This window comes from Mercenaria mercenaria, chromosome 11, assembly GCF_021730395.1.
Source record: "Mercenaria mercenaria strain notata chromosome 11, MADL_Memer_1, whole genome shotgun sequence".
Taxonomy (NCBI): domain Eukaryota; kingdom Metazoa; phylum Mollusca; class Bivalvia; order Venerida; family Veneridae; genus Mercenaria; species Mercenaria mercenaria.
In genome coordinates this window covers 73797242-73818121 of record NC_069371.1, presented here as the reverse complement: position 1 = coordinate 73818121, position 20880 = coordinate 73797242, and the positions used below count along the sequence as shown (strand labels likewise).

The window sequence follows — 20880 nt, the reverse complement described above, 5'->3', positions numbered from 1 at the left end:
GTGAAAATTTTATTTGTATTTATTGACCGGACTGAGTGCAAGGACTTTGACTATTTTATTTGATTGTAAAATGTTCAAGACGAACATTTGTAGTGATGTTTGCTCCACGTGATCTGTTTCCCAGCAGTCCAAACGTCGTTCTTTTCTGTCACGTGATCGGAAAGTCAATGAAGTCCCCGGGTACAGAATACACCTGGGACCCCAGTAACTTACTGGTCACATGACAATGTTTCTGCAGCAGACCGGAAGTGGCTGGTGATGACATCACTGCAATGAAGAGAAGATAAATCACTAGAACATATGCGGGATACAATGTACCCTAGGGTCCAAGTAGTTTTTTCATGCCAAATTTTACGCTAGTCGTTTTCTTTTGCTGTTCCTTGCCTGAAAATCAACAGAACTCCACAGAACTTGCTCAGCTATAAGAAAATAGTTTTCAGTTAAACATGAATAAGACACGATAATCTTCATGATGATACATTCAAATGATATTTAATTTTTACTGACTCAGAGATAACGAACTGTTATTTAAGCTTTCCTGGCAAAATCATATGCATTTCTGGTGCTGTATAATATTTTACTGTGAAGCAAATAATTGAAATAATTAAATTACCGGTTATAGCGACTGGTGTAAAATTTATACTCACTTGTCCGTTATTCCAACTCCAAAGACAGGTGTCGACGCTGGAAAGTTCATAAGAAAGTCACAGAAGTCTTCGGAGATATAACAACACCCTGGGACCCATGTAACTTACATACGAACATTTCCCTTGTAACTTACATACGAACATTTCCCCTGGTAAATTTTATTTTCCATTTTCGTTGCCAATGCGATGTCTTGCGGAATTGTCTGCAACAACTTTAGAAGATCTATGACAGATGTATACATGTAGCTTTCAAAACGTTCACAAGAAAGTCACGTAAGTCCCCGGAGATATAAAACACCCTGGGACCCAAGTAACTTACATATGACCATTTCTTTGGTTCCAATAGTTTTCCTGATAGTCTGCTCTTTTTTTTTCATGTACTGTTGAAATTTGTTCGTCTGCAGCTTTAAAAATGTTCACAAGAAAGTCACGTTAGTCCTCGGGATTATAACACCCTGGGACCCAAGTAACTTACACATGAACATTTCTTTGGTTCCAATATATTTCATGATAGTCCGTCCTTTTTTTCCAAGTGTTTTTGTAGTTTTTCGCCTGCAGCTTTCCAAACGTTCACAAGAAAGTCACAGAGGTCCTCGGGATTATAACACCCTGGGACCCAAGTAACTTACAGATAAACATTTTCCTGGTTCCTGTAGCATTCTCGATATTCCTTGTTCCATGTGCTGCCGTAGTCTTCCGCCTGTAGATTTCAAAACGTTCACTAGAAAGTCACATAAGTCCACGGGAATGTAACACCCTGGGACCCAAGTAACTTACAGATAAACATTTTCCTGGTTCCTGTAGCTTTCCTGATATTCCTTGTTCCATGTACTGTCGTAGTCTTCCGCCTGAAGATTTCAAAACGTTCACTAGAAAGTCACATAAGTCCACGGGAATGTAACACCCTGGGACCCAAGTAACTTACAGATAAACATTTTCCTGGTTCCTGTAGCTTTCCCGATATTCCTTGTTCCATGTCCTATCGTAGTCTTCCGCCTGAAGATTTCAAAACGTTCACTAGAAAGTCACATAAGTCCACGGGAATGTAACACCCTGGGACCCAAGTAACTTACAGATAAACATTTTCCTGGTTCCTGTAGCTTTCCTGATATTCCTTGTTCCATGTACTGTCGTAGTCTTCCGCCTGTAGATTTCAAAACGTTCACTAGAAAGTCACATAAGTCCTCGGGATTATAACACCCTGGGACCCAAGTAACTTACAGATAAACATTTTCCTGGTTCCTGTAGCTTTCCCGATATTCCACGTTCCATGTGCTTTCGTAGTCTTCCGCAAGTAGATTTCATAACGTTCACAAGAAAGTCACGTAAGTCTTCGGGATTATAACACCCTGGGACCCAAGTAACTTACAGATAAACATTTTCCTGGTTCCTGTAGCTTTCCTGATATTCCTTGTTCCATGTACTGTCGTAGTCTTCCGCCTGTAGATTTCAAAACGTTCACTAGAAAGTCACATAAGTCCTCGGGATTATAACACCCTGGGACCCAAGTAACTTACAGATAAACAGGTTGCTGGTTCCTGTAGCTTTCCTGATATTCCAAGTTCCATGTACTGTCGTAGTCTTCCGCCTGTAGATTTCAAAACGTTCACAAGAAAGCCACATAAGTCCTCGGGATTATAACACCCTGGGACCCAAGTAACTTACAGATAAACATGTTGCTGATTCCTGTAGCTTTCCCGATATTCCACGTTCCATGTGCTATCGTAGTCTTCCGCAAGTAGATTTCAAAACGTTCACAAGAAAGTCACATAAGTCCTCGGGATTTAATACCCTGGGACCCAAGTAACTTACACACGAACATTTCCCTAGCTCATGTAGATTTCTTGATATTCCATGCTCCATTTGCTGTCGAAGTATTCCGCCTGAAGATTTCAAAATGTTCACAAGAAAGTTACATAAGTCCTCGGGATTTAATACCCTGGGACCCAAGTAACTTACACACGAACATTTCCCCAGCTCCTGTAGATGTATCGATATTCCATGCTCCATTTGCTGTCGAAGTATTCCGCCTGAAGATTTCAAAATGTTCACAAGAAAGTCACATAAGTCTTCGGGATTGTAACACCCTGGGACCCAAGTAACTTACAGATAAACATTTCACCAGTTCCTGTCGCTTTCCTGATATTCCACGTTCCATGTACTGTCGTAGTCTTTCGTCTGCAGCTTTCAAAACGTTCACAAGAAAGTCACAGAAGTCCTCGGGATTATAACACCCTGGGACCCAAGTAACTTACATGAGAGCGGTTTGATAAATTAATCGATTGGTCTTCATTGACAAATTTTAGAACCTGCTGTTTTCTTTAATAGTATGTTACTTTAAGCCCACCTTGAAATCCAGGTTACTTTAATGTAAACTTTGTTTAATTTTTATATCCTCGCTGAAACTTGAAATATTAGAGAAGCTGATGATTGAATACTTTACAAGTACGTTACTGAAGTCCGCGGGAAAAACTTCATAAAGAAAGTTTGGGATGATATACGATTTTTATTTCCGAAGGTTAAATATATAAAATAAAACAAGATTAAAGTTGTAAAAGTCCTCGGATACATTAACAGCCTGGGACCCTTGCAACTTACATCTCGTAACAATTCCACATTGTATTAAGTACATCCCATTGTTTATATCTCGAGAATATTTTATTAATCCAGAGATGTGTATAGCTCAGATCACAAAAGTTGAATGCTGAAAAATATTCATTTTCTTATTTTATAGTGAAGTCAGTTTTTTTAATGATGGGAGATTGATCAAAGATTTTGATCGGCGGAGGAAGTTGAAAACGATAGTGTACCTATAATGTTGTGTTCTCTAACACCCCCGGGCACCTGCCTGTCAATAATTACTTTACAGTGTCCAGTTTTAATTGTTTAAGTAATTGATATTATCACGCGGAAATATAAAATACATGTTAATGTATCGATAATGTTGCGTAATTTTATAGCACGGCGATTAAATTTAAGATGTAAGGTGAAAATCGATTTTAAAATGTCAATATTGACCGATAATGAAACCCCTGATTTCTATGATTGTTCGGCGCTTCCTTTTTTTTCAAACTTAAACACGCTCTAGGCGGAGAAACAATATTGTATTGTTTTTACTTTATTTTTATTATCAATCAATAAAACGTGACAAATAACGACTTTGATATTTTTGTGAGCTTTTGAAGACGGTTGACAAAATGGTTTTACTAATTTCTGGCTAATTTTTGACAGAAAAATAAACCGCTGTCATAGCAGTTATAATACAATGTATAAATATTTATAAATTGTATAAGAAAATTCGATATAAAAAACATCAGTACATAGTCTCAAAAAATAACGTGCATTACTTCACCTTTAAAGTTTCTTTATACAGTTTGATAAAATTATTGAAATGTTGCACATAAAAGAGTGTTTGCCAGACATAGAAAATCCTTTGTTTTATAGATCTGCCACCGAACCGGCGTATCCAGCACCGTGCCAAGATTATTTTTTAAATATCTACCCTGTCTTGTTAACACAGGTCGATTCCTTAATGTTGGAATTGTTATGCTTGTTTTACTCCCAAATCTTTGACACGACATTATGCTAAATTTGCGCTTTAAAAGGTAGAGAAAAATGAAAATTTGATGTATCAGCAGGAAAAGCGTACTTGTGATAAAAAATATTATATTTGTGTCTTTCCACGTTGAATTTATTAAACTTGATGAATACATTTGATAAAATGTTCGACAGAGCTTCGCACTTAATTGTTTAATGAATTCAGTATGAAAAGACACTCATGTAATATCACCTACGTTTTCAATTTTTATTTTTATTTAATTTATGTTGAACATTATATGCTCGTACATAAACAAAAAAAAGTAAAGGATGTAGTTACTATAGGTGTATTACAATTCATATTAGTTTAGATTTACTTTCCATGATTATGACTGGAAATTCATAATTCAAGATTAAATAGATATTTTTTATTGCTGCGGGACCGCAGTGGCACCAGAACAAATAGGCTGTTTCCATTTCCATATTTCCTTAATAGTTTGCCGTATATCCTACTGGTGCGCTAGAATATTGTTTTTAGATGTTTATAGTATTCTTAATTGTTGTAAACGGACTTTAAAAAAAGACAAGCCAGCAATATTCATATCACCAATGAAATGACAGGAATCAAGAGTCGCGCTCATTTAGCACGGACGTGGGTGTTCTGTATACACGACTATCAACACACGTTCTAAACATCTCAGAACACAGTTCTATCTCCAAATAAAAAGCAAATCACAAAGATTTATACGCGCGTGGTTTGAAGGACAAAATAAAATAAAATATTTTCAGTCACACATGGATTCCAAAAAGGTACAAGTATATACGCCATCTGTGTTTTAAGCGAAACATGAAATATATGAGAAACGCTATCCAGGGACTCTGACTTCTAGAGTTGCCTTTTGGGATCGTGGAAAACATTCAATGTAACTGTTCTGACAGCTGGCGTTAGGAATGCTGCATAGTCTGGCAGGCTGCTATTGTATGTTAAAAGGGTGCCGCTATGCTTTTGCGGAGATGTATAAAAATGAAATATCAGGACAATATATAAAAAATTAAAAGATGACAATTTGCCTTTACGGCACGAAAGTTAATGCCTATTTTAATGAGGGATTCAACTGCACAAATTATTCTACCCAGTTATGTAAAACTGGTACATATGATTCTTTTGGTTAACTATTTTTTCCCTGATTTCTTCGAAATTTTATTTGGTCCCGAAAAAATAACCTGCTGCCATTGCAATTTAATGCAATCTATTATCGTGAAAATCGAAAAAATAAAAGAAACTACAGGCAAAAGATGTCATACGATAAATGATAATTAATAAATGTACTAGTATATGTAATTAAGAATTAATGTAACTGCAGGATGTTTTACTGAGCTACTGTCACATTTTATAAGCCTATATTTTACATTGATATTGTGACTTATTCTTAAATGAAGTCTGCAATATATTTATAACTAAAGAAATCATCGGACGCAAATAAATACGCTTGGAAATCTTCAATTTTAACCGAATCTTTAAACAAATCTTAAAGGTTTACTTTGGGCACTTTCGACCACAACCAAAATGATCATAAATCGGACCTACTGTCAAAATAGTTTTGTGGTTCTTGACTGCGCACGCTGCCAAAACCATTTCCATACTATCTAAATATGGCAAAATATGCTTATTTTCTCAAAAGTATGTGACTTTAGCAAAATTCAGTGACACTACTTAAACAATTTTATAAAAAATAATTAAATTCAGTATTGATTTCATCCCTTAAAAATAACTTGATACTGTTACACATTTTTCCACCGTCTTAGAGGTGGTACTTTTACACGCGGCCCGGGTGTGGGCGCCAAATGAAACAATGTGCAAACAAAGTGTGGCCGTTCTAGGACTTGAACCCGCACGCTTTTAGATACCCTTTTAAAGCTTCCCCGGCCGAGTTTCGAGATCACTCTTACACTTTCTCTACTTTTACATTTTTATACCGTGAGTATGATCAGAGAATTTATCAGCCCATATTTTAGCGTCTTCGCGTCAAACAAGAAATTTATATTTACTAGTATTCTAATGCAAGTGGCAACTTTTCCACATAAAACCTCATGCTGTACGTGAAGTCAGGAACGACAACTCTATGGGACTGATGCGACGTCTGAATGTATACGTCATGGGACGTAACTAGACGTCATGACGCGGTATTTGCGTCTTAGCAGTCAGTATGAATGGCTGTTGTTTCCTACAACCCTCGATTTTCGAGTTATTCTCGTTGAAATATGGAAGGAACACCACAGAATCAAGATCCAATTCAACAAAAGAGCGCACACAGAGTACAGGTAGGAAATTAAATGCAAACTGTTTCCTCATTTTGATGGATCACACCTCAGATTTATGTAAAAAAATGAAAAATTGGAAAGTGCGTTCAGTCAAAGAAATTATTTGGTGGTCTGTGTCTAAAACTTACGTACACGAAAAAAAAGTCATGAAAGTGTGAAATGGAAATGAGATTTGTTAATTATATTCATGATACACGATTTTTATATTTTAAAGATGTACCCATGGACCCACTGGAAATAAGCTTTTAGCTTAATGGGTTTTCCATAGGAACACAGTTCAATTATTAAAAAAAAACCCCAAAACTAGTTTATATTTTACGAAATAAATCTTGTTGGCGCATCTACACTTTTATATCGTTGTGTTAAATTCTAATTACAGATGGCGTGCAGTAACACGAGGAAAGAAGACTTTGGTTAGGTTTATTTTTCTATTCTAAATTTGTGAAAATGTGTAAAATAAATTGCTATTTCATACTATTACATTTAGTTACATTTTATACCTTCTAAATTGTCTCTACGTACAAGAATATGGAAGCATGAAAGATAAAAATAAATTCGAATTGTAAACTATTTTTTTCTATTTTGTGGTTCTAGATAATTGTATACTGAACCACGAATCATTTTTCAAAAATATGGTATGTTTCATGGCATTTCAGGCTTTAAAACTGATTTCAGTCGCTTTCACGGTTTTTAATTTGAATTGCAACAAAATAATTTTTGCGATTTGAAATATATTTTGCAAATCGAGCTATATCTTGTGCCGCGGTTCAGTTTCTCAGAAAGACGTTATTGTTCAGGGGCTTCCAGAATTTCAATTTAACATTCCCGTAGCATTTGCGGTTTGTAATTTGAATTAAAAGCTGCAAAATATTTTGCAATTTGCAATTCACATTATAAAGCGCAGAAGAGGCTTAAAGGTAGTTTGGCTCAAAGTTTCCTTTAATCAAGACCTATTATTTTATTTACCTGTGTGCAATGACGTAAATTTAAACACTTCTAGCATAACCTTCAATTATAACTGATTTTTAATCTGGAATTTTCACTACGGGCACAGCTGTCCGTCACAACCAAAAATGAACATAAATTCTGCAAAAAGTCCAAAATTATTCTGTAGTCATTGACTATGCTCGCTACTAAAGATAATAGGTAAGGGTAGATTTCTCGGAAGCACAGAGCACCAAAAACACAGCCCCAGAGCCATGCATTTGCCTACCATTTTTCGTATGACCTAAATATAGCAAAAGAGTCCATTTTCTCAACAATATGTGATTTCAGCAATATTCAGTGACGTGTTTTATTGAATGATATTAATAAAAACTGATTGAAAAAAAAATCAGTATAGAAGATAAACAATCTTGTAACACTTTCAATTTGTGTGTGTGTGTGTGTGTGTGTGTGTGTGTGTGTGTGTGTTTAAGAAATAATATATCTCATCCAGTGATTTGTCGTTGAATAAATCATTGTTTGGAGTTCAGATGCGAAGGAATTATATCACGAGGGCGCAACCCGAGTGATATAATAATACGCATCTGAACGACAAACAATGATCTATTCAAGTGCAAATCACTAAATGAGATATATTATTTCGATTCTAACACGTTACCAAGGATTTTTAAGTACATCCTTGACGACATTCATTAAATATTTGCCCGTTTTCAATCGGTTTCTTTTACAGCGCGCCGCTATGCCGTTTGACGCCATGACGTAATAATTGTGACGTCAGAACAGTGATTTGTTGTATAATAATTCACTGTTTTCTGCCTTCTTTGTTTAATAGGAAAATGAATCAGATCGTGTTAGAATTGGGTTTAACGTCTTTTTCAACAATTTTTTTCAGTCATATAAACGACGGTGTCTACTTGTAGCAGTGACCAACTTTATAGTGCTGCCTCACTGGAGTATCACGCCGTAGACACGTGGCATGATACCCCGTCCAGTCACATTATACTGACACCGGGCTGACCAGTCCTAGTACTATCCTCTTAATGCTGAGCGCCAACCAGGAAGCTGCTAGTACTATTTTTACGTCTTTGGTATGACGCGACCGGGGATCGAACCCACGACCTCCCGCACTCGAAGCGGACGCTCTACCACTAGGCTACCGAGGCGGTACTTTCAATTTGTACAATCGCATTAACTGTTAAAAGGGGTGCTTACTGACTGAATGGCGAACAGTGCAGATCATGATCTACACTGGTCGCAAAGGCAGAATAAATCATCATGATAACGGTTAAGTGAACCCAACAATTTAAATGCTCTAATGAATTAAACAGAATCACGCTTTGATATATCTTATCTCGAATTGCCTTCTTAAGCCTTTTGCAATTAGAATTACAAAGCGCAAACGAGACTGTTCAATTTTAATGTCAGAACTGCCGTAAAATACCATTATTCTCAGAAACCAAATCGCGGTTCGATATTTATCTTGAACGGCAAAATAAAATTTTAGTGTGCAGTTGAAATTACAAAACACAAATATATATCATACCAGATTTATATATCACCGTTTTGTTAGGAAATTACGTTCAAATGAAGCGGTGGTCTAGTGGATAAGGTGTCGGCCGCTCAATCCAGGGATCGCGGGTTCGAGCCCCACTGGGATCATTGGACCATGACTTCTCATATGACACCACTACTGGTTTTTCCAGGAAGCGGACTCGAGAGTGGTTCCAATAAGCTTGAAGCTTTCATCACAATCGAGCTAAAAACTAAAACTAAAGATGCTTTACATACAAAAGCAGCCGCTCTTGTCGCCAAATTTATCCTCTACCAGTACAGACGCACAACACAGACAGACAGCGAGAGAAAGCCCCCAGAACTAAAAGAAATCGTTTAGATACAGACAACTAACTTCTAGTCTTTCTGAAATGACAGCCTAGTTCTTTAACCTTTACCCTGATAAATTTCTAAAATAGATTGGTTTTAATCATTTAATTTGGGCAGTACTTCTTGTTTCTCAAAGGGTTGTTTACTGAATGACTGATTGACTGAATAGCGAACAGAGCAGACGTGCAGGCTGATCTTAGTCAGCACTAGTCGCAGAGGCAGATTCACATGCCGCCAACAGACTTAAGGTAAACATGCCCCGTGTATACAGCGATACACGAGACCTTTTTTCCTTGGAAGAATCATTATTGGCATGTTAGTTTGGTGGGAGAGTCAATCATACGGCATCTCAACACAAATCCAGCATCTGTAACCTTAACCCTTACCCTGCTAAATTTCTATAATGAACTTGTCCATCCTCCAATTTCGACAGTACCGATAACTGTTAAAAGGGGTGCTTACCAAAAAGATACGGACTGAAAGGCGAACAGTGCAGATCATGATCTATACTGGTCGAAAAGGCAAAATCAATCGTGTCCAGCATGGTAAGGGTTAACGTGGTGGAATGTAAATTAAAACAAGAAGCTGCGTTCAATAAACGCTTGATGCCCCCGGTGACATCCTTGACGATATAAAGCAACCTAAGTCCAAAACGAGGTCAAGGTCAAACTGAGGTCAGGTGATGTCTGAAGATGAGGAATGGTCACAGGTTACATCTGCATTAATATCAAGTCATTCTAGTTAGGGGTATTGATGCTAGACGAAACGGTCCCATTTGGTTAACCTCGTACGGACGGGAGAACGAACGAACGGACAGGACAATCACTATATGCCTCCCGCATCAGTAGATGCCGGGGCATAAAAGTCAATTTTCAACTGCAATTGCAGACTGTCTAACCGCCTATGCATATCTGTTAGTATGAAACCTGAAACTCTTTTCTAAAACAGCCGCCTGCTTTTATCTTTTAAGTCATAATATGATTTTGACTTGCTTCGTAACACACACTTCTTTCTGGAGTGAAGGACCCGGGAATTATACAACTGGGTGTGGACACCTGAAAACTCGCACATCTTACTGGTAGTTTCTGAGCACAGGTTTAAAATAGACCAATGGCTAGACTTCATACTGACGGCGATTGTCAATCTTCTCTTGTCAGTTTACTTTGTAATTAATGGCGGAAGTAGAAAAACAACAAATTTGATGTTAAATAATTATATTCTAACAAAACAGGTTCATTGCTCAGACATTTTCTATAAAGCTATACATGTAATGCATACTCAATTAAGCATATACAATTGTAGTATTAAATTTCTATAAAGCAAAACATGGATGTAAAGCATTGTCTAACAGTCAGTCACAGCAGTCCATCAAAAACAATGGTTTTATAGTCACTGAAGCATATACAGCGTATACCTATATACTACTATTTCTATCATAAAGAAGGCCAAATCGAATTGGTTGTCTGATCACAAGGACAGACCAAATTGAATCTATAGTGACCTCCGGCTATGAGGTCTTCCGCTTTTTTGATAAAAAAAAGAAAGATTGAAAATGTTATAAACGCCAGTGATGACATACAAAACATAAACACGATGGACATTTCTATTCTTTACAGAATTACTTTATTAATTTCAACTGAATAAGATTAAAATTTACAATTCCTCAATATACTAAAAATTTAGATAGGTTTTTTCATGGGTGTTAAAGCTGTCAGTATTTATAAAAGTTTCTGTTTTAAACTTTTTATGGACCGTTCATAATTTTGTTGTTTTTTTTCTGCCTGATTTGGTTTGAAAAATGAAGAGAGCAAAATAACATACACATAGATCCAATTTGGTAGGCCTAATTAACTTATATTTTATATCTATTTTACTATTCCAATCAGAGATGCTGTACCATGAGACTGTCCAATATATTTATGGAAAATAAAAAATATGAGCCTTGCCATGAGAAAATCAACATAATGCGTTTGCGACCAGCATGGATCCAGACCAGCCTGTGCATCCGCGCAGTCTGGTCAGGATCCATGCTGTTTGCTAACAGTTCCTCTAATTGCAACAGGCTTTGAAAGCGAACAGCCTGGATCCTGACCAGACTGCGCGGATGCGCAGGCTGGTCTGGACCCATGCTGGTCGCAAAGCCACTATGCTGGTTTTCTCATGGCGCGGCTCATATTATGTATTGGACAATGCCACAACTCCGATTCCAAACTTTGTTCACTATTGACCAACAGAATTATGTATGTTTCTGGATAAAACTTCAGACAGTCTGATTGTTTTCCTTTTTTACTGTGAAAAATAAGCATAATAAAATAATATCAAACATTGTCCTGACAATACAGGATATATCTGGGCTTGTACCCGTCTGAAAAAAGAAACTGGATTGCCTATGTTTTTTCGTATGGGTACTTCCCCCTTATATATCGCCATATTGTACAGAACTATGTCTAATAACCCAGTGGTGATCTTTTATTTGTCTAGAAGATCTACAAAACTGAATTTTATTTTAAAAATGATTTTACATAACAACTGTTAATCTTACATAAATCTTAAATTGGTTCATTCATTTTTTTAAAGAATAAATAATTCTATTTTCAGCATTTGCACACTCTTACTAAAATACAATCTTCTGTGGAAGCCATTATACAGATATTACACTGTAGCATATAATATACAGTGAACTATGTAAAGAAGTCACGAAGTCACTCTTATGGAATGTATACGGAGTTTATCAAAATTTCTTCACTTTCAAAAAATATTTTGACCATTAGTTTGGTTTTTAGAAGGAAACTGTATGAAAACAGTTCTGTAAAACCTAAAGTCATGTAAATAAATGTGTTGCTAAGAAACTACAATATTACAATATCAAATCAATACTACCAAACTTGGTCAGGTGTTATTTGGTCCACACGAGCAGTTTATAACCTGCCCCCTAGTGTTAGTCTAGTTTACCCTATGACTGGAATATATTATTTAAGCTGTATAGTCAGCATCCAGAGTCAGATATAATTATAATTAACTTGGTAAAATATATCTTTTTTACCCCAAAATAACTTTGTAGAACCCGACTTGACTGACTGCCACACTAAAGTGAACGTTAAGGCCTAGTCTAAAATTCTCATACAAAAACAAGAATCAGATCATAAACTCAATCATTTAAGTTGTTTCTTGCTTCAAACACTGCGGGGAATCACATGACCAAAAATAATCTCTAAACCAAAGTAAATTCATGAATAATATGGGATAATATTGCAGCCAGTTTTGCTGTAACTCTATCTAATATCTATCTAATATATCTAATGGCACCACAGATGTACGCAAAAAATTACACAGATTTCAATCACATTAACCTTTCCATGTATTTGGAACACTTCAAGAAACTGAGACCAGTTATTTTAGTGCGTGCAAATACCAGAAATTTATCATTATTGAAAATTATATATAAATTATTAAACAACTTTCATTACCCACATGTTAGGCTATTTTTCAAAGTTCATATCTTATCATGGCAAGAAATTTATTTTCTTAAAAATATCACTTTGGTTTTGAGATTGTTCTGATCATGTGATTTCCCATACTGTTTAAATAAATATAATAAATCCAATATATCTTATAAACTAACGGTCTGTTGCTTTTTTTTTTCCAATTCAATTTTCTACAGGTTTACGGAAATAATTTTAGCAACTACAGTTGACACTTCGTATCCGAACTCCCTTATTTTGTAATTCTGTCTTATTCTGTAATTCAAAGAACTTCTAAAGACCAGTCAAAATTCCTTTTTTACATATATTTACTCTGTCTAACTCTAATTTGCAATACTGTGACTATGGTTACGCTGAAGTAAATTTGAAGTCTTGTCAGGGTTCCTATGTATCGGAGTCGAAGTAAAACCCTACTTACTAAGAAAAGATTTGAGCATGCGTAGCATTTTTAAAATGATGAATTAAAACTATGAATAAATTGTGTTCCAAAATCTTATGTACTCTCAAATCGCATATACGAAGTATACAACATGTTTGTATGTATATACATATGAGGTTATGGCAACATTTTTAGCATAAAAAAAGAAAACAAAAAAAAACCACATCAAGTATTATTTTTCAAGTCAAATTTTGGTTACCTCAAAGTAAAATGAGCCGTGCCATGGGAAAACCAACATAGTGGGTTTGCGACCAGCATGGATCCAGACCAGGATCCATGCTGTTGGCTAACAGTTTCTCCAATTCCAAAAGGCTTTAATAGCGAACAGCATGGATCCTGACCAGACTGCGCGGATGCGCAGGCTGGTCTGGATCCATGCTGGTCGCAAACCCACTATGTTGGTTTTCTCATGGCACGGCTCAAATGCTATGTCCCTTGGAATTCTAGATACAGAGTCTCAAATGTAGTTTTTGTTTGTTTTGGGTATAACGCTTTTTTTAACAGTATTTCAATTATGTAACTACGGGCAGCTAACCTAACCAGTGTTCCTGGATTCTGTACCAGTACAAACCTGTTCTCTGCAAGTAACTGCCAACTTCCCCACATGAATCTGAGGTGGAGGACAAATGATTTCAGACACAATGTCTTTTATCAAAACGTCATGGAGAACATAAAGCCTGCCTGAGGATCGAAATCATGAGCTCGTAATCCATAGACCAGCGCTCTCCCTATTGAGCTAAACGGGCGGGTTCGAATGTAGTTATTATAGAGATTTTCAACTGCTTGTGTCAATACTGTACTGCTTTGGTTACATGGAATTTCAATTTTTTTTTTATTCAAGGTACCTACAGCTACCTTAGAATTCATATTTTATCAATTAACAATACAACATAATTATATAACACTACTTCAAATGCACCAGCTACTATAGCATATATATAAATAATTCATTCTAGATGTAAAATATCTACTAAATCAATAGCTATATACAAGATAAGCTTTCACTCAAAAAAAACAACCATAACAACTGATAAAAAGGTTAATCAAATCTTAATTGTTCTTAAGGAAATAGCCAGAAGACAAGAACTGTCCGACACACAATAGCCAAAGGTAAACATATTGTACATATATTGTCTCAGCAGGGTGAATGATCGCTTTCAAAACTTCAAATCAAATAGTAATAAATTAAATTTTCAAAGGGTAAACTACGAACTAGTTACATATTAAACCAGGAAATGTCAGGTTTAAATAAGCATGAATTTGAATTTGTTTATTCTGTCAAAATATACAGTTTGTAAAATTTGTGCATGTTTGTTACACATGATATTGTATTTTTGCGCTTCTTTTTGTAAACATGCACCCTTTTTTGCTCATGTTCTGATTAATATGCCATCATAGTTTTGTAATTAACCTAAAAAAATACAAGATTTGGTATAACAGAAGATTACGTTTAAAAAAAAAAAAAAAAAAAAAAAAAAAAAAAAAACGGAAAAATTTGATTTTTTTTTGGTCCATTCTACATTGACAAACTTGAAATAACGCAAAACAGAAATGAAGGAAAAAATATTGGTCAGTAAATGTTTGTTAAAATAAAGTAAAATCCTAAAAATAAATAAAATATATCTATACATGTTCTAAATATATGATATGTGAACTAATGTAAGTGTTTATGGTATAAATATTATACAAAAATAAAATTACATTATCTCATGATAATACTCATGTAAAAATGCATAAAGTTAATGCTTGTACACATGGTATTGTCTACCCCAGGTACAAACATGCCATCAACACGGAGAGCAGTAAGTAGAACTGCCATTCAAAAGACATTTTTGTTACAGCTCTTAAAAAAGGCTTTATAACGAGCTCTTTAAAAGCTTTATAATGTGCCTAGCAAATATTTTGTTATGAACATAAAATATGTCTGCTTTTTGTCAAGTATTAGTCCACTTTTTAGGTTATTGTTTTCTCACATCATTTGAAAAATCTGTTTTTAATGTACAATTAAAAGCTTTATGGAACTTTTTTAGCCTAAAACTTAAAATTGTAGCAGTTTTAGCACACATTTACCCTAGCAGCCTAATTCTTAGTTTACTGTTTGTTTGCTTGCCATCAGTCAGTCCCATTTACCATGTAACCAAATAATAATAAGAAACTATTAACAACAGTAACAAGCCAAATTTAAGTTAAAGACCTGCTCCAGTCCTACCTTTTAACCTTAAATTGTCACTGAAAAAGCAAGAAAATCCTGACTATGAACAAGGACGTCTGTCAAAATAGAGTCTATTTTATATAAAATTCTATATAAAATACCTGTGGTTTTGCGTGCTAAAGTGTGGAGCGTGGACGTTAATTGTTACCTATTGTAATCATGGGTTGCATACACACAATAGAATTTGAATAGCCGCGTAGCAGGGCTTTAACAAAATTATTTTCTTCTGTAGACTTGTATTTATTTCCCTTATTTTCATAAACAGTACTATATACTAACATACTTCGCCGGCATTCACTGAAATCACATAGTTGGACAGTTAAAACATTTTCCTGTCTATTTATTTCAATTATAATATAATTATGATTATCCATCAAGATAAATGACAATGTTTGCATGTCTCTAGATAAACAACAAATGAATTTTGAAATCATTAACGCTCTAATAATGCCTATTAAAGTCAGTGATATACTGAAGGACAACTGATGAAAAAATTTAAACTACTTTCATAACTTACAATGCTTCAATGCAAATGTGCACAATCTTATATTAATTTGAAATACATGCGAATCAGTGGGACTTTTTTTTTAAGAACTATATTTTGGCATGTTACTATCATGACTATAGAAATGGGGATGTTTGTAACTGGGGTAGCAAATACCTGTTCTATACTGATATGATAGATCATAATTAACCCTTTGCCTGCTGGCGGCAATAATTCTGCCTTTGCGACCAGTGCAGACCAAGATCAGCCTGCACATCTGTGCAATCTGATCATGGTCTGCACTGTTCGCTATTCAGTCAGTAAATTTTCAGTAAACACCCCTTCGAATAATAAATGATATTGCCCAAATTGAATGATGGACCAGTCCATTATAGAAATTTAGCAGGCTAAGGGTTAACGTAATAAGATACTGTTCATATGAATTTTTCATTCCATAAATGCATTTCAATGACAAAAATATACATGATTGAGCAGTTAAACTTTATTCATTCCTGGAATATACTTCAGACATGTGTGCCCTGGATCATACTTCAGACATAAATGCCCTGAAATACACTTCAGACATGTGTGCCCTGAAATACACTTCAGACATAAATGCCCTGAAATACACTTCAGACATGTGTGCCCTGGATCATACTTCAGACATAAATGCCCTGAAATACACTTCAGACATGTGTGCCCTGGATCATACTTCAGACATAAATGCCCTGAAATACACTTCAGACATGTGTGCCCTGGATCATACTTCAGACATAAATGCCCTGAAATACACTTCAGACATGTGTGCCCTGGATCATACTTCAGACATAAATGCCCTGAAATACACTTCAGACATATGTATCCTTGGATATACTTCAGAAACAAATGACCTGAAATACACTTCAGACATTAGTACCTTGGAATATACTTCAGACATAAATGCCCTTGAATACAATTCAGACAAAAGCGCCCTAGAAAATTTGTTTCTTGAATAAAATGGATCTTCAATTCAGTCTGATTTACTACATTGATGTGCCTATCATAACCATAATTAAGTATCAGATTAACACAAGTTTTAAAATGAAGCCAATTAATTTCCAAATGACAGAAAGACGTTGTTTCCAGCCACATTTCAAACCATACACAGATACATATTCTATTAACTATAACAACTTCTTACAGTATTATACTCTTACTTAAATAAAAATTAAAACAGTGGCCTGATGTTAAACTGTTCCAACACTCATAAATATAATGTGTCTGCAATTAGATTTAGACTGGTATGTATGAAGTCATTTTGAAGAGACAGGAAGGAATCTACTGTTTGTTCAACCAAATCTGTAACACTTTTTTTGACCATGTTTACAAAACATTGCTGCTTTACACTGCATTATTTTGTGCTGTCCAAATTGCAGGAGTTTACAACAGAAAATATTTTTAGACAATAATTCAAAACTACTTAATCATGATATTTTCAAAAAATTAAGAAGTTCATATTTACGACTCCTGGAGTGGTACATGTGGTACTGAGAAATATTTAAGGAGAAATTGAGGAAAATCCTTGTAACAGAAATGCTAGATTGAACAGTAAGTTTCCTCTTTAACTATAACATTAACTGTGGCAAACAATGCTTGTCCATTCACTGCCTCTAACAACAATTTAGAATTCACAATAAGCCATAATATACAGATTAAAATGTAGAAGTTTCTAAACACTTAAACAATGTATGTACCGTAAAAATTTGAATATATTACGCATGTTTTTTATGTTTTTCATTCTCAAAAAGGGGTGCGTATTATACACCAAAGTAGAGTTTCATACATTTTTTTCTTAGTTTGATAGCATGTAAATATTGCCGAAAATCGAACATTTTTTGTCATTTTTATACACGCTAGCTTAATATATTCAAGTTTTTACGGTAATCTTGAACATTATGCTGAGAAAAAGTTTTGCTGACAACAATACATACAGATAACGCTATGTTGTGTTTAAAGAATGTCAAGAGTTGCTACGTGTGACTGATGATAATCATATCAGCTGCATACAAATTATAACAAATTAATTGCCAATGCTGTCCATAACTTCTATTTAAAAAAAGATTCATCAACAAAAACATAACCAAAGCATATACTAATATCTATCCACTAAATCATTACCCCATGTACATTTACACTGGAATTTAATCATTTAGTATATTTTAATGTACACCTATACTATGAATAAAGCTGAATGACAACAGGTTTAGCTGAAGGTAAGGAGTGGGGAGGCAGCACTAAGCATCTACCCTGTGCAAATACTACTAGCCAGAGATGCATGTAAAACAATTGTAAAACACCGTTATAGTAGATGGACCAATCAATGATGTGGATGATGATGCAGTCTTGAATGTCGACCAATTCTTGGGCTTCTTGATATCTTGGGGCTACATGGAGAAGTTTTTGTTAAGGTGATGTTGTCCTCGTAACTGCGAACCCTTTTAGAAACACTAACAAATTCATACTCTTGTTCATCATTTTCTGGATTATCTGCCCCTGAAGATACTAATTCATTGCACATGCCACGTTTGAGACTCTCACCCAACTGCATGCTATTGATGGAGTCATCTATATGGCTGACAGAGTTACGTCCCTTTGCGTCACTGTTGGATTGGGATGGTGTCTCGATAAGAGTCTTGTCTCTAATTACTGTTTCTTGTTGCAAGCTGATCGTTTTATTTGGTATATTAGGAGAACTATCCTCTATTTTGGAATGCTGTTTTTCTGGTGTATAATTTTTTGCAGAATTATTTTCATTTATTTGTAAAACCCTATTATTATCACATGATTCCGATATTTCTATATCCATTTCATTTTCACTAACAATCTCTTCAGTACTATCATGTATATTCTCACTTGTTTCATCACATACTTCTGATGTATTAAATTTGTTTAAATCATGCTTATCTGATATTGTAGAAAGACTAACTACTTCATCTTTTAATTCATTCTCTACACTGCTTCTATTCAACATGTCTATGTCTTCATTTGTTTCACTATTAAAGTCAGTATCTGGTTCCTGGTCTACACTTGTTCTTCCAGATATATCTACAGATTCTGAGCCAGTAACCATGCCAGAATCTATTTCCTGAAGTCTACTTTCTGATATACACATACTGGAGTCTGTATCTGGTGTCACATCTGAACTTGATGCATTAACACTAGGATTATATGTTCTTTCATATTTTATCACTGGTACATTATCTGCATGCGTATCCTGTTTATGAGTTGTGTTTTCAACTGGATAAACACCTATCTCAGACTGATTCGTTTCTATATCACTTAAGTTACTATCTAACTCATTATGAGCAGGAATGTCTGATTCGGTGTCAACAAAAACACCCTCATCATCTCTTCCTTCATTCACTGACATTTCTGAAGTTTGGTTCTCAATTTTTTCTCTTGAAAAATCCCTAGAATGATTTAAAACCTCATCTACCTCTTCACTGATCACTATCACATCACTTGTTTCATTTTCAAGTTCAGTATTGTCTTTAATTTCACCGGTTGTGAGGTCTGGGGTTTCAGCTCCATACAATGTCAATGGTTTACTTGGACTGGTTACTCCTGCTAACCATTCATGTTCGAAACATTCCTTGGCAGTCATCCTATCACTAAAATAAACAAATGATATAGACATTGATATTCATTTACCACATACGAATCAGGCCTGGGATTCACTGAAAAATCAAAAACCTGAAATCTCCATTTTCAATAGAGTTATTAAGGGAAAGTCTGGCAGTCAGAAGCCTGAAATCAGGACCAATCGTGAAGAAAACCCACGCCTGATGAACAAATTTAGAAGTACAGTGAATCTTTTACAGTAAGAGAAAAGAAATTTGGAAATACAGCTGCTGCCCTTCATGCTGGCCTGTCCTATTTTCAGCCTTAATTTCACTATAACATTGTCATTTGACCTACACAATAGGGGTCATATACTGACCACAGACAGTCATCTAATGAAGTCCGACGACTGTAGGTCAAAGCATTCTTTAGTTGCTCAGCAAACATTCCTTTTTTTCTTTTAGGTTGCCAGTAGGATTTCATGAAGATCTCAATGAATATAATGACTTTAAATATCAAAAACCTCATACAAAACTAGAGATGCTTTTGAGAAAAGCGCATGTCTCCCACAACTGCCCCTATGTAAAATGTCTAGTTTCTTTAGATGGTTTAGACGAGTGGATCCAATTATATGGTCTGGATGAGTGGATCCAATCAGTAATTCAAGGGCCATAAATCGAAAGTGCTTGGGTGGATTTGGCTAGTTATCGAACTTGGCTAAGGTCTTATGGCCAAATGCATTTTGTTCAAGTTTAGTGAAGATCGGATGAGAAATGTTGGATTTAGAGAGCGGACAAGAGTAAAAAGGCGGATTTTTCGGTAATTCCAGGGCCGTAACTCCAAAATGCCTAGACCGATTTGGCTAGTTATAAACAAACCTGGCCGAGGTCTCATGGTCAAACACATTTTGTTCAAGTTTGGTGAAGATCGGATGAGAAATGCTCGACTTAGAGTGCGGACAAGAGTAAAAAGGCCGGTTTTTGGTAATTCAAGGGCCATAACTCCAAGACGCCTGGACCGATTTGGCTAGTTATCGAACTTGGCCGAGCTCTTATGGTCAAACACATTTTGTTCAAGTTTGGTGAAAATTGGATGAGAAATGTTCGACTTAGAGTGTGGACAATCTTTGTGACAGACACACACACACAGACTGGAGTAAATCAATATGCCTCCCACACCACTGTGTGGTGGGAGACATAATTATAAAATGCACTCCTTACTGAAGACCTTAACATATATGGTCAAACCTTTATTAAGCAGCCATCCATGGGAGCGACACAATATGGCTGCTAAAGGCAGGTGCCTGCTTAACACAAGTTGAAATTTAAACA

General features: G+C 35.5%; 1 protein-coding gene across 1 annotated transcript in view; it reads right to left on the bottom strand.

Moving 5' to 3' along the window:
* Positions 1 to 10529: 10529 nt before the first annotated feature.
* LOC123532690 (death-associated protein kinase related-like) overlaps positions 10530 to 20880 on the bottom strand; it is a 45713-nt gene continuing 35362 nt past the window's right edge. The window contains exon 7 of the mRNA XM_045314227.2: positions 10530 to 19599. Coding sequence (XP_045170162.2) covers positions 18306 to 19599 — 1294 coding nt within the window. The 3' untranslated portion in view covers positions 10530 to 18305. The remainder of the gene's footprint in view (positions 19600 to 20880) is intronic.